This window comes from Sycon ciliatum, chromosome 10, assembly GCF_964019385.1.
Source record: "Sycon ciliatum chromosome 10, ocSycCili1.1, whole genome shotgun sequence".
In the NCBI taxonomy this organism is placed as follows: domain Eukaryota; kingdom Metazoa; phylum Porifera; class Calcarea; order Leucosolenida; family Sycettidae; genus Sycon; species Sycon ciliatum.
Genome location: NC_088652.1, coordinates 2553965 through 2569374, shown reverse-complemented (window position 1 = coordinate 2569374; position 15410 = coordinate 2553965). Strand labels below are relative to the sequence as shown.

General features: G+C 47.8%; 1 protein-coding gene across 1 annotated transcript; it reads right to left on the bottom strand.

Moving 5' to 3' along the window:
- On the bottom strand, window positions 1–2126 carry LOC135826231 (uncharacterized). Its single transcript, XM_065338859.1, has 2 exons — window positions 1179–2126; window positions 1–390 (listed from the first exon to the last, which is right to left on the bottom strand). Exons 1-2 carry the CDS (start codon window positions 2124–2126, stop codon window positions 1–3), a joined length of 1338 nt encoding a protein of 445 aa, XP_065194931.1.
- Between the last annotated feature and the right edge of the window lie 13284 nt (window positions 2127–15410).

The window sequence follows — 15410 nt, the reverse complement described above, 5'->3', positions numbered from 1 at the left end:
TTATATTTCAGAATGCTCTGTCTCCATATCAACGTGATTTTGTAGCTTGTCAGTGGTCGACAGCTTGGTAGACAGGACAGCCTTCCCGAAGGTGTTGTTCTTCTGAGGCTTGTAGTAGAACTTTTGGAAGATACTCTCACTGCTCCAATCTGCTGCAGAGAGGATATCGGTCGTTGTGACCCCAGCGTCTGCTGCAGCTGAAGTTGCAGCACTTCGCACCGAGTGCGCTTTGAAGATATCCGTATCGATTCCGGCCTTCGCCAGAACTGTTTTAATCCATCTGGCTACGGTCGATGATGACACCGCTTTGTAGGGTTGTATTGTAGCAATCAGGAGTTGAGCTTGCTTTTCATCATCAGCTCGATTCGCCAAGGTCCTACTTTCGTAGTCCTTCAATGTTTGCACAGGACACAATAGTGCATTGTCCTTAAATGCTGGGAAGAAGAACTCTGTAATCTTCTTGTTCTGCCTGGACTGCTTTGCCAGTTTTGTCGGGTGAAATGTTACGCCCTCCGGGCTAAACTGCCTGAACCTTATATCAAGGTTCACAAGATCCACCGATCTCGATGGCCTAGTGAGGGCCAACAGCATCGTGATTTTGAACGTTATATCCTGGAGGGACATTTGCTCGTTCTGACCTAGTGAGACCAGGTATGTTGTGACCTTTGATACGTCCCACGTTGAGGAGTACCTAGGTTGGGGTGGTCTTTCATGGAAGACGCCCTTCAGTAGTCTGCTTACCATTGGGTGTGATCCCACTTCGTATCCATCAACTTTGTCGTGGATAGATGATATTGCAGATCGATAATTACACAAGGACCTATACTGGTACTTATTCTGATAAAGAGAAGCCAAGAAGTTAACCACGCCGGCTATATCTCCCGAAATGGGATCAATGTCCCTTTCGACACACCAGCATGCCCATTTCTTAAAGAGGGAATCATAAGTTTTTGCAGACTTCTGTCTCCAAGATGCGAGGAGAAGTTTTGAAGCCTCTCCCGAAAGGTTCTCTGCTGAGTATCTTGACCTGAGATATTCCACACGGCTAGGGGTGGGTTTATCTCCGGTTCGTTGACTGGGTGAGTTGGTTGGATCGGGCTTCTGGAGCTCGTTATGAGGCAAGGCTCTTGGATCAGCATGTCCAATAGCATTGGGTACCACACTTGGCCCGGCCATACCGGTGCCACAAGCACAATCTCTGCATTCTGTTGTTGGACTTGTTGCAGGACTTTGCCTATCAAGTTCCAAGGTGGGTTGGCATAGCCGTTCGAAACTTTCCAGTTCATTGTGAAGGCATCTGTGGCTATTGCTACTGGGTCGGGTCTCCAACTCACATACTGTGGGAGTTGATGGGACAGTCGAGAGGCAAAGAGGTCCACATCCAGTGGGCCGAATCTCGAGTTTATCCTTTGAAAGATTTTCGGGCATAGCATCCAGTCCGATCTGTCTTTCATCACTCGGGATTCCTCGTCGGCAATCACATTCAACGAACCCGCGAGATGAGAGGCTTTGAGAGTGATATTCCTCTGAAAGCACCACACCCAGAGCTCTTTCGTCAACCGGTTGAGTTCCGGTGATACGGTTCCTCCCAGTTTGTTGATGTAAGTCAGGGCAGTCGTGTTGTCCATCTTTAGATGGATCACAACATCTGTAGCATCCTTGGCATAGCTCTTGATCGCAAGGGATGCCGCCAGTAATTCCAGGCAGTTGATGTGCATGTGTCGTTCCTGTGGGGACCATGGTCCGCCTGTTCGAACATTGTTGAAAGATGCTCCCCAGCCTATTGTGGATGCATCTGTCTCTATCACCATGTCCGGCTTCGCCAACAGGAGTTGTTTCCCGTTCTTGTGAGACAGGTGATCCGTCCACCATGTCAGTTCCTCTCTGGCATCTGGTGACAGATGGCAAGGATGGGAGTACTCTTGATTCCCCTCCTCGAGAGACACTTGTAGACACCTCTGCAGGTGTCTGTAAAACAATGGTGCCGCAGCGATTGCTTGGGCCGCATGGTTCAGTTTGCCCAGAAATCTGGAAACTGCCAACGCCGTCAAGGCATCTGCTTGCAGTAGACTTTTCGCCTCGGACTTGATCTTCTTGATCTTGTCTGAGGGTAACTTCAGCTCCATCGTTGCGGAGTTCACTGTCAACCCGAGGAATTCTGTCTCCTGGGTTGGAATCACTTGGGATTTGGTTTGGTTTACTGTGAAACCCAAGTTTTCGAGTAGAAAGATCAGGCACATTGTGTGTTGACGAGCTTTCTCTTCGCTTTCTGCCAGAATCAGAATATCGTCTATGTAGATGATTACTCTCAGTCCGAGTGTCCTGAGAAAAACCATTATTGGCTTCGTGGTCTTGGTAAAGACCCATGGAGCCGACGACAGACCGAAAGGTAGGCAGTTGAACCGGTACGTCTTTCCCATCCACTGAAATTTCAGGTAGGATGTGTGTTCCGGCGTTATCGGGATCGCAAAGTAAGCGTCCTTTAGATCGACTTTCGTCATCCAGTCGCCCTGCTTTAGCAGGTCTTTGAGAGTGTGAATTCCTTCCATCTTGAAGGAAACTTTCCTCACAAAGGTGTTGAGACTCTTCAGATTTATTATTGGTCTCACACCCCCGTCCTTCTTCGGGACTGCAAACAACTGAGAAATGAATTCTTTCTCTTGTTTCTTCATCTGTACTTCCGTAACAGCATGTTTCTCTACCATCTTTTGCACTTCTAGTGAAAGACAGTTCATCTCTTCCCCGGAAAAGACTATTTCGTGGGGCGGTTTCACTTGATGGGGTTGAGCAATCCAATCTATTGCATACCCTTGCACACAATCCTGTACCCAACGGTCGGATGTGAGAACTTTCCAATTTTGAATGAAAAGTTGTATCTTCCCTGCAGGGGGAGGACTCTGTAAGGCTATGCTTTGAGCCATGTCCACAAAACCCAAGTCCTTCAGGCACACCATAAGCGGAGATTGAGACATATTTGGAAGAAATTTTATTTCTTTCAAATGATTCATGAGGAGGCACTTCTGGTCCCGCTGATGCTCGTGTGCTGGACTTGGACTTGTTGGAGCTGGATGTCACTTGGCAGAGTCCGAGGACTTCTTGCTGCTGCCGTGGCTGAAGCTCGAATTGCCTGCGTAAGGCTGGTACCGTCCTCGTCCCCTGAATCCTCCACGGGAATTGCGGGAGTCCCGGTGAAAAACCGGCTGGTGGCTCTTGAAACCGCTCGGTTTCTTGGCAGGAGCTGACTGGGTATGGGTCTTGCTGGCTGCAACGCTGTTCAGCACCCGCATCTCGTCATCACGCTCCTTCGCCTTCTTATAAAAGCCGTCGCCAAACAAATGTTGACGGGCTTCGGTAAAAATGGAGTCGTCCTCAGCCATATCCGCAATGCGGGGGTTCAGACTAGAGAGGGCAATTTGACGGCGTTCCCGATTACATTGGGCCGAAAAATTCCCGAGGAGTTTGACTGCTGACTGTACAGCCTCCAATATCTCGCAAGCAGAGATATCCCCACTCTCTGCTCCCTCCAACACTCGAGTTAGGGGACCAACGGCGTCCAGGCCCAAGCTTTGCAGGCGCGCCAATTGTTTGTCTCGAGACTTTGTCTCATTGGACATCCTGGACTTCATGACTTTGTCAAGTCCAGGACAAGCCGAGTGTGGACAGTTTGGGGCACCAAACTTGTCACGAATTTGTCGCCTGCTCGGATTCGGCAAGGCGGAACAAAAACTCGACTTCAACAAACCCATAGTTGAATCAGACACAGGAAAAAGTTTGACCCCTTTGGAGTCCAACTCTTCCGTCTCTTTCTCCATTTCCTCCATCACACTGCTATCATCCGGCCATGACTTGGAGCTTTGCTCCTTGTATGGTGTGGACGTGCCGAGGAATGAGACAGTCGAAGGATTTTGTCTTTGACTATCCTCGATTCTCGTTACACGATCAGCAATGCTTTGCATGCTGGCTTGGATATTTTCCAGGATTCCAACCATCTCGCTGGACGGTGTAGACGACGTCTCCATACCAGTATCCATAACTAGAAGAAGTACAAAGACTAAGAAATGTTTCAAAACTGAAAAGGTACAAGACGTACAAAAACGCAGCCGTCACTCAAGGCGAGCTAGAAAAAAGGCCGAAGAGCAAGTGTGGAACGGACAGTTTTGACAACAAAAAAATGTGCGCTTTCCAAGATGCCAAAGGGCATGCGCACAAAATAAAACACAAAATTCACATAAAACATGTAAAATACACTACAAACTAGCTGTCAAGTTAGAGAATTAGGCCAAACACGTTGATATGGAGACAGAGCATTCTGAAATATAATCGCTGCATTTCTCTGGCGTAAATTTTGTCTCTGTGACTACTGCTATATCTGGCTTCAGGGTCTGGAGGGTGTGGCGGAATTCTGCAAGCTTGGACGATAGGCCAAAGGCATTCGTCACCAAGAGTCTGAACATCGTTGGTTGGCTACTGGGCATCGTGCATGCTAGACGATCCCTTGAGGGCACCAGACGATTCATCAGTGTGCTGGAACTCACCAAGTTTGGATTGCAGTCCGAAGGCATTTGTCAGCAGGAGCGTTAGGCTTGGGGGAATCATTTGGATTGCTGCTCAGTGCGTTCCTTAAATCGCCATGGCCTCGCGTACAGGGGCCTTGGCCAGAAATTCTCAGTTGTGACCAGGGTGAGGTCCTTAGCGTCCACAGTTAGGTGGGCAGACACTCTTCCTGCCTCCGTGGTGTGGAGGCTGCAAGTGTGCACCGTTGCCGTACCCCCTGCTGCAACTGCACGCTGGCGGGTGAAGCATTTCAGTCCCTCCTCAGTACAGCTTGAGCTTAAATTGCCTACATACAAAACTGCCCTCCTGGACCTGGGAGGCTCTCCTGACACCAGTTGCCAGCTGTCGTCGTCTAAGACCTCCAGGACTGGCTTGGAGCGATGTTTAGCGCTCCTGCTGTAGGGGCCCTCAATGCCAATGTCAATGATCTCAGAATTACTGTCTTCCTCACCGGACGCCTCAGGGTCACTGCCAGTGTCACCCACGCTACGGGGCTCACCCGTACTAGCAGTGCACGCGGCAGCCTGGCCTGTGCGGGTACGGGTACGATTTCTTGACGATTTCGTAGATCTACTCTTCGTACGCTGGCTCTGCTGAGGAGCTTGAATATTTGGGAGAACACTTGCCTTGGCAATGGCGGCTTCCTTGAGGGAGACAACTTCCTGAGTCAGGCCTAACACTTGCCGCGACAGGTCATTGATTCTTTTGTTGAGGCGATCCTCGCGATCGGCCGACTCGGACGCTAAGTTCGCCAGGGTCTTGATAACCTCAATCACAGACGACTCGATACCCGGGAGGGAGCACAACAGTTTTGTCTCTACCTCTGAGAGCCCCTTGAGGGCGGCCTTTGTAGCTGGGGGCATGGCCGCCAGAGGTGGGCCAGCCCTACTACACGATACTAACTAACTAATACTGCTAGTGGTCCTCTTGGCCACGCCGACGGGCTGCCAGAGACTGAAAAACTGCGGAGCTCAAAAATTTGCTTCCACTTCAGAAAAAACTCGGTCATGAGTTGAATCTGTTCAACCTTCCATGCCGTGTACAGGGACACAAGCGTAAAAATGGCTACATTTCGAATGTGAACTGGCGATGGCATTGTGTGGCGACGAACACAACTGCAACTGTTCAAATTTCAGCATTTCGAACATTATGCTTCCCATGATAACTCACCGAATGGCTCACATGACGGAGTTGGACATTACCAGGCTAGGATTATCATTTGCTGTATTTATGGATAGTCCTAGAGTTTTCAGATGAAGTGCTTTATCTTTTACCTGTCGTTCCGTTAGAATGGCACAATGTCCATGGCTACTTTCTTGTCTTCATAACAGACTGGTATAATCAGCATGATTCTGCTTTATTTGAGAAGAAATAAAACTTTTATTTCGGAAAGGAAGCCCAGAAACGTCAACCCCCATGGACTGTGCTTTATGACTCTCGTCCTAGCTGCATCGACATTAACCGTCGCAATAACTGCTGCATGTATGTTGTGCTGTGCAAACCGTACAAGATTTTACAGCTCACCCACGCCTTCCCAACAGGCTCCTATATCCCGTACCGTTAGCGTTACATTGAAGATGAACTAGGCTAGCACAGTTATCCTTCGTTCTTTTGATGGCGGTGGGTAGCATGGAACTTGACGTGTTCTTGGGATCCTCGTGCAACACTTGCTGTTCCGGGATGCCATATTATTGGGTGCATCGAGGTTTCTTCTATGCTCACTGTTGTTTGGTAAGACAATTTTTTATAACTATTTCACCGAAGAATAAGGCAAGAGTATTTTGGGTTGGTTTGGACGCCTGGCTTCTCTTCACATAATAATACAGTCATGTACTTCCACTAACCCTACAACTACAAGTGCACATGCATGACTCATGAGCTGCTGAAGACGCCTACTGTCAGTACATGTACTGACGAGTGACGGTACTGATTATGTACATGTACATGCCGTGCACCGTTCATTCATGCTGACAAAAAAAGTACACTGCGCTACAGACGGTGTAGGGTGCCCGCAGTGTAGCCTGGGTCACATAGTCCATCGGCCAAATCTCAGAAAGGGCCTCTTTCGGCGAAGGTGATGCACTGAAGCTCCAACTAAACGCCCTTTGGCACACTAGCTCATGAGACCCCATAGAATACGAATCCGATTGTTGGACGTTGCCAATCCAGTCCAGGATAGTCGAACTGGGTCGAATACCTTCTTCCGATTTTCGTAATTTCGTCCACCATTACATCTATCTCATCGACTTCTTTTCGCTTGGCGAATGTTCTTGAGCCGCTGAGCAGAATCTACGCACGCTCGAACACTTGAAATGCCTGCATGTTGACGGTTCGCAAGATTCTAGCGAGCTTGGTGGAAATCTATTATTTATTTTGACATTTTTGGGGGAATCTGAATTAGAACGGTAGAAGCTCATTCGGAGAAGACGGCGTGTCGCCGCTGTCGGATTGTCGCTACTGTGTTTCAGACGTATTTGCTTGAACGTGCTATTGAGGATGGACAGAAGATGAAGTGACGGCTTTCTTGAACACGGACGTTGTGTCTACATTGTAGCTGAAACATCTCATCTGGCGTCTAGAACGCAATTATTATGAGTTGTGAGTGCCAGCTGAGCTGAACACAAGCTGGACACCATTCGTCAGCTGGGAATTTGCATCGAAGCTCTTGATAGCCACGATAAGCATAATTATACAGAGGTAACCTTGTTTGACTCAATACGCATGCAGGTGATACCACTAGTGGCACTACAATGTAAATGGTGCAAAAATGATGCAACAGCGAATATGTACTTCGTACAATCACGAACAATTGTAAGGCATGTGTTCATGCCTGTCATAGAAGAATTTCAGCCCGGAAGTCTTGTTGTCATGGTCATAAATAATACAGGACTTGAGTTGGCTCTGGACATAAACACACTTGTGGTGAATACGGTCATTATTGCGAGAAAAATATTTAGCCACTGTATGTTAACACCTGATGCCGCACTACACGCAATATTTCATGTACATGTATGTGAGACTCAATTGCATCCACAAGGCCGTAGATGCATGTAAGCACACAATGCTGTACAGTATAAGTAGTAGTCGACATGTGGTGTCTTCCTGCTGCACATGCACATGCTGCAAGTTGGCAACGACACATGACCTATCTGCACCGCACAGCGTGAGCTTAGAAAGGAATATTGAACACATAGTGCTATTTGTGTTCCGATATCGTTAAGCCGGTATACATGTACTAGTATCCTTATACATGTACCTGGTCACTCGATAGGCGATGCCGACTGTACTAATCTTATCCATATTACCCGATAGGCTATAGCACACTGCGTCAGATCACTATGCAACAAAACAAGAGCTTTGGAGCGAATATACACTGAAGCAAAGTAGGTTTCAACGGTATACAGCACTAGTCACGATGAGGGGAGTTAAGAGGATGGTTAGGCCGTGACACATAGATGATGATTGTTAATGATTCATGCACGGTGGAAAATTACCACCAATGGCGATGATATTGCTTTCACAACAATGACATCAGTAGGAGCAGTGACACAACCTTACTGCTCCAAGTAGGATTTACAAGCGAGTGAAGGGAGAGCAGACTGGTCTAATAGCAGACCGGGTCTAAGCAAGGAAGTAATCGGCATCAGAGGTGAGCTTGCACATCAGAAAACAGATGATGATCACCAAACACAGAGAAGTTGGCTATGTTTATGTTTGTGTCACTGTGTGTGCATGTGTGTGTGTGTGTGTGCATGTGTGTTTGTGTGTATGCGTGCACATCTGTGTGTGAGAGAGAGAGGCAGACAGACAGATAGCATATGGTGGGAGGGATCAAGGTCTGACCTCAGAGTTAAATGCTGACGGCGTGGAATAGCAACAGTGCGAAATCGGGCAGGGTGGTTAATGGCCCACACTGGAGCCGAGTAGGAGCGCCAGTGGTTGAGGGCTAGCACAGGAGTAGCAGCAGCTCCAGCCTAGGAAGATCAGCTTCTGGATGAAAATCTCCCGGACACAGTAGGTACATGTACCAAGCTTCACTAGCAGATTGCCGGCAGGGGTGCACCGCGAGCACCCGTACATCCCTCATGCCACCAGAGCCGCAGTACTTGGACACGATCCAGGTGCTTACCCGCCAACAATGCTGAGGAGGCACTGGAGCCATACAGGAACTTATGATCGAGCATGACCACAGACTTGAAATACAGGGTCCGGCGTTGAATACTGAGACAGCGACGTCTCCTCCACAGAACACCACTCAGCCCCACCATTGCATTATTTTTCGCTTTTTCATGATTTTTACAATTGTGTTAGAGCACACAGCACTCGATGCAACATTTACCAGTGACTAAATAACTCCGCGTCTCCGACCATAACTGCAGCGTTCCCGTGAGCCTGTTGGATTTCCGTCAGCCTGTTGAGATTATCTTCATCTCGTCACATGTGAGCCTGTGTGTTTCATCCGTATCGTGGCACAATTACACAGACACGATTTCCAACTCAGGCCGGTTCCGTTGCTCGAAGGGTTGGCGGTAAGAATTGCTACGCCGTCGGTGGCTGCATGGGAACTACTTGGCGAGTCGTCGTTTTTCTCCATAAATCCTGATCGTCACGCGAACAACAGCCACTATTGCCTAAAAACTACGACACAACAGTATATCAATCTCGCCCCAGCAGAAGGACACGAATGACGAGCGCTAAGACGGAGAAAGAGAGGCAAGGTTAGCGAGAGCTGACTAGTGCAGGTACGCTGTCATCTCCTGAGAGATGGTGGGCGAAGCAGCGAAGTGAAACGAAGGAAGATAGAACTTATTAGAAGGCATACGGAGGCACCAAAACCTATTGCCTGTCACATACTAAGTGCCATTTAGGGTTGACAGCTGTCAGCTGACAGCCTCAAAAATTTGAAAGTCTGCTCAAAAAACTCTCGATCAGAACTCTGCGCACTCTCAAATGGAGCGCACAGTAAAAAACTCGGCGACGAAGAACGCTTCGTATCGACGCCCTGGACTGAATTCGGCACGTCCAACAAACGGAATAGTGTTCTCTGATATATTCTGTACGTGCTGGGTATGGTCACGTTTAGTTGGAAGCTCAGTGCATCACCACTTTCGATTTTGAGACTTGGCCGATGGACTAACAGTGGGTGCACTTGCCCCGTCTCACTCGCGGCTCGGATCTTTGTGCAAGTCATCTATTACATGGAAGCGAATGGAAACAGTAAAATATTGCGTGAACACCACTATTGAACACGTGAACATAGTCATTGCCAGTGGGGGCCATGCGCCACACAGCGCAAAGAGGCCGACACTGCATGCACTCGTCACCTCCTTTTATCCCACACCGTGCTCCCTTGTACCCGTTCCCGGGTGGACAGAGAACACTACTTCTAAGTAACTTCTCTGCTAATTCTTATACTGTGATGTCAACCGCAGAGAAGTGACATATTATCTGTTGCAAAACGATCGATCGTACCGTGATCGTACAAATTAATTTCGCGTGTCAAACTGTTTACTTTCGCGATTCGACCCTGCTCGCGAAAGTGGCGAAAGTAAATCGCTCACGAAAGTTTGTCGTTTCACAGTTGGTTTTCTGATTTGCGTACATAGTAAATTCGCACTTTACTCTCGACTTGTTGAGCCGTCTCGAACGTTGTATTCCGCAAATTCCACTTCGTTGGGTCACTACTATTGTACACCTTGAAGACCAGTAGTCTATATCGAAAGAAACTCACAAGTTCCAGCGATTAGACTTAGAGAAACTCCTTTTCCACGCATTTGTATACATTTGTATGCGGAATCGAACAAGTGTCCCCACAGCGTGGCTCACGTGCGCCCATACCATGTATGCAGCGTGGGCGTCCGCCATTTTAGATGAATACGTGCCATTAGGCATTACTTGCTCCTTGGACCACCCTGCAGGCCTGGAAGACTATCGTAATACTAATAGGTTCCACACTTTTTGTGGTATTACCCAGTACCACCAGTTCAAACAAGCCTGCCTCCCGTTCTGTCTTGCTAGCAGTAGCACCCACTACTGAACACTACAGGAATCTTTGAACGTTTGCACAGTACCAGTCATGTGCTGTTTACCGCCTCCCCGTTGTTGTATTCTAACGTTAACGTTATTCATTGACTGAGCGTTCTTTGTTTTGTACTACACCCTGCTATCATGTTAGGCTATTTCCTACAATATTTTACTGTTTCCATTCGCTTCCATGTAATTGGGCGACACCGCCCGTTTGGTTCTGCGAATTCAAATAAAAATGTACCTACCTACCTACTTCGACAAAGACTAGACGGCTTGTCGAAGCGTGGAACCTATGGTCTCAGTTACGTGCATAATCAGTGACGTGTGTAATCAGAGCTACTAGTACATTGTAAGTTCATGTACAAGTAGCCTTTGCCGATCTTATTCCTGGTCACTTTCAGCGTGTGCCTCCAAGATGAAGTTTGTTGTTGCGTTCAACTAGTTCTTTCATAGTAGTGTACTATACAGCACTCGCGCCTCACCTGTCTCACTTCTTTCAGGCCCCGAACGGCTGCTGTTGTTCAAGAGCGGTGCTGCTCCTAACCTTGAAGGAATAGCCTAATGGAAGGATTTGGCGATGGGCCCTCCGCTCCAGGCTCCGGGCGAGGTCAAAGGACATCTTCCAGTAGGGTCCAGGGGATTCTGCCGGCAGAAAAATTGGCAGAATTCGGTGCTTTTTCTGGTAAGTTTCATGCATGTTTGGTATGTGGATAAAGAAATGGAGCAGAATGCGAGGAATTGCCCGTCATAAGGTTTGTATGGTTCTGCCAATTTTACTGCTTTTCGAGCAGAATATGCCACCTTTTCGAGCAGACTCTGCCGGTCCCTATCTTCCAGCGGACCAAGACCTGGCAACGCGGATGGAGGTGAACAACGTATATGTAAAAAGATCGAAATTTGGACCAAGGATGTTGAATATTACAGAGGTAAGTTTCGGATAGCTTGACTGCTGACTGCCGCATTATGTTCAAGGCGATGGTCTGATTATCTTATTTGTTTGTGCCCCGATGATGACCAATGGCAATGGACGCCATAGTGGAAATTGTTCTCGAACAAACAAGACACTGCAATTATTAACCCTTTCCGTGCTAATGTCGTCTATAGACGTCATGCGCGCTGTACGCCAAACGACTAATGAGTCATGACGTCTATGGACGTCAAGAGATTTGCGCAGTACATCACAGCGCATATATGAGTGTACAAACTTTCGTAACTCCGTCAAAAATAAGTCTATCGCAACAATCGATACACCGTTGGAAAGGTATTGAGCCCAGCTTTCTAGCAATATAAAGTTCTTCGCGATAGGAGAAAGATTGACGGAGCGGCGACGGTGTGAACACAGAATTCACGGCACTGAGCGATCGTGATTTTTTTTGTTCATGCATTCGCAATTTTCTGTTGCGTGCCAGGGGATTTCCCTTTGGCGCAGCGCATGCGTAATGGACGCCAGCGGGAGCATGTGGATCACAGCTTTGCAGCGCAGTTTGAATCGTGAAAATCGGCTGAACTGGAAGAAGAAATCGAAAAAGAATGTGAGATCGAGTTGCTGTGCCTTTCCGAGGCATCGTGAAGTAGTTTCAAGAGGACATAGAAGTTGCACCTCTGTGCATATTGAGAAGAGAGCTACCAGGGTGGATTCGCTTGGTCCTGATCTTTCCAACAAGCCCAGGATGACGAAAATCCATCAAGGTGAACTGAATCGAGAGAAAATTCGTTCGAACCTGTGCGCGAAAACGGCACCAGGAGAGTTAGTCCATCGGCCAAGTCTCAAAATCGAAAGTGGTGATGCACTGAGCTTCCAACTAAACGCGACCATACCCAGCACGTAGAGAATATATCAGAGAACACTATTCCGTTTGTTGGACGTGCCGAGTTCAGTCCAGGGCGTCGATACGAAGCGTTCTTCGTCGCCGAGTTTTTTACTGTGCGCTCCATTTGAGAGTGCGCAGAGTTCTGATCGAGAGTTTTTTGAGCAGATTTTCAAATTTTTGAGGCTGTCAGCTGACAGCTGTCAACCCTAAATGGCACTTAGTATGTGACAGGCAATAGGTTTTGGTGCCTCCGTATGCCTTCTAATAAGTTCTATCTTCCTTCGTTTCACTTCGCTGCTTCGCCCACCATCTCTCAGGAGATGACAGCGTACCTGCACTAGTCAGCTCTCGCTAACCCTGTCTCTCTTTCTCCGTCTTAGCGCTCGTCATTCGTGTCCTTCTGCTGGGGCGAGCTTGATACTGTTGTGTCGTAGTTTTTAGGCAATAGTGGCTGTTGTTCGCGTGACGATCAGGATTTATGGAGAAAGACGACGACTCGCCAAGTTCCCATGCAGCCACAGACGGCGTAGCAATTCTTACCGCCAACCCTTCGAGCAACGGAACCGGCCTGAGTTGGAAATCGTGTCTGTGTAATTGTGCCACGATACGGATGAAACACACAGGCTCACATGTGACAAGATGAAGATAATCTCAACAGGCTGACGGAAATCCAACAGGCTCACGGGAACGCTGCAGTTATGGTCGGAGACGCGGAGTTATTTAGTCACTGGTAAATGTTGCATCGAGAGCTGTGTGCTCTAACACACTTGTAAAAATCATGAAAAAGCGAAAATAATGCAATGGTGGGGCTGAGTGGTGTTCTGTGGAGGAGACGTCGCTGTCTCAGTATTCAACGCCGGACCCTGTATTTCAAGTCTGTGGTCATGCTCGATCATAAGTTCCTGTATGGCTCCAGTGCCTTCTCAGCATTGTTGGCGGGTAAGCACCTGGATCGTGTCCAAGTACTGCGGCTCTGGTGGCTTGAGGGATGTACGGGTGCTCGCCGTGCACCCCTGCCGGCAATCTGCTAGTGAAGCTTGGTACCTACTGTGTCCGGGAGATTTTCATCCAGAAGCTGATCTTCCTAGGCTGGAGCTGCTGCTACTCCTGTGCTAGCCCTCAACCACTGGCGCTCCTACTCGGCTCTAGTGTGGGCCATTAACCACCCTGCCTGATTTCGCACTGTTGCTATTCCACACCGTCAGCATTTAACTCTGAGGTCAGACCTTGATCCCTCCCACCATATGCTATCTGTCTGTGTGCCTCTCTCTCACACACAGATGTGCGCGCATACACACAAACACACATGCACACACACACACACGCACACACAGTGACACAAACATACACATAGCCAACTTCTCTGTGTTTGGTGATCATCATCTGTTTTCTGATGTGCAAGCTCACCTCTGATGCCGATTACTTCCTTGCTTAGACCCGGTCTGCTATTAGACCAGTCTGCTCTCCCTTCACTCGCTTGTAAATCCTACTTGGAGCAGTAAGGTTGTGTCACTGCTCCTACTGATGTCATTGTTGTGAAAGCAATATCATCGCCATTGGTGGTACTTTTCTACCGTGCATGAATCATTTTAAACAATCATCATCTATGTGTCACGGCCCAACCATCCTCGTTACTCCCCTCATCGTGACTAGTGCTGTACCTTTGAAACCTACTTTGCTTCAGTGTATATTCGCTCCAAAGCTCTTGTTTTGTTGCATAGTGATCTGACGCAGTGTGCTATAGCCTATCGGGTAATATGGATAAAATTAGTACAGTCGGCATCGCCTATCGAGTGACCAGGTACATGTATAAGGATACTAGTACATGTATACCGGCTTAATGATATCGGAACACAAATAGCACTATGTGTGCAATATTCCTTTCTAAGCTCACGCTGTGCGGTGCAGATAGGTCATGTGTCGTTGCCAACTTGCCGCATGTGCATGTGCAGCAGGAAGGCACCACATGTCGACTACTACTTATACTGTACAGCATGGTGTGCTTACATGCATCTACGGCCTTGTGGATGCAATTGAGTCTCACATACATGTACATGAAATATTGCTTGTAGTGCGGCATCAGGTGTTAACATACAATGGCTAAATATTTTTCTCGCAATAATGACCGTATTCACCACAAGTGTGTTTATGTCCAGAGCCAACCCAAGTCCTGTATTATTTATGACCATGACAACAAGACTTCCGGGCTGAAATTCTTCTATGACAGGCATGAACACTTGCCTTACAATTGTTCGTGATTGTACGAAGTACATATTCGCTGTTGCATCAATTTTGCACCATTTACATTGTAGTGCCACTAGTGGTATCACCTGCATGCGTATTGAGTCAAACAAGGTTACCTCTGTATAATTATGCTTATCGTGGCTATCAAGAGCTTCGATGTAAATTCCCAGCTGACGAATGGTGTCCAGCTTGTGTTCAGCTCAGCTGGCACTCACAACTCATAATAATTGCGTTCTAGACGCCAGATGAGATGTTTCAGCTACAATTTAGACAAAACGTTCGTGTTCAAGAAAGCCGTCACTTCATCTTCTGTCCATCCTCAATAGCACGTTCAAGCAAATACGTCTGAAACACAGTAGCGACAATCCGACAGCGGCGACACGCCGTCTTCTCCGAATGAGCTTCTACCGTTCTAATTCAGATTCCCCCAAAAATGTCAAAATAAATAATAGATTTCCGCCAAGCTCGCTAGAATCTTGCGAACCGTCAACATGCAGGCATTTCAAGTGTTCGAGCGTGCGTAGATTCTGCTCAGCGGCTCAAGAACATTCGCCAAGCGAAAAAAAGTCGATGAGAAAGATGTAATGGTGGACGAAATTACGAAAATCGGAAGAAGGTATTCGACCCAGTTCGACTATCCTGGACTGGATTGGCAACGTCCAACAAACGGATTCGTATTCTATGGGGTCTCATGAGCTAGTGTGCCAAAGGGCGTTTAGTTGGAGCTTCAGTGCATCACCTTCGCCGAAAGAGGCCCTTTCTGAGATTTGGCCG

Coding starts and splice junctions, on each gene's coding strand:
- LOC135826231 (XM_065338859.1), bottom strand. CDS start 2,126: ATGGAGCTGAAGTTACCCTCAGACAAGATCAAGAAGATCAAGTCCGAG. Junction 391..1,178: donor AGATTGTGCTTGTGGCACCG/GTATGGCCGGGC, acceptor CAAACATTGAAG/GACTACGAAAGTAGGACCTT.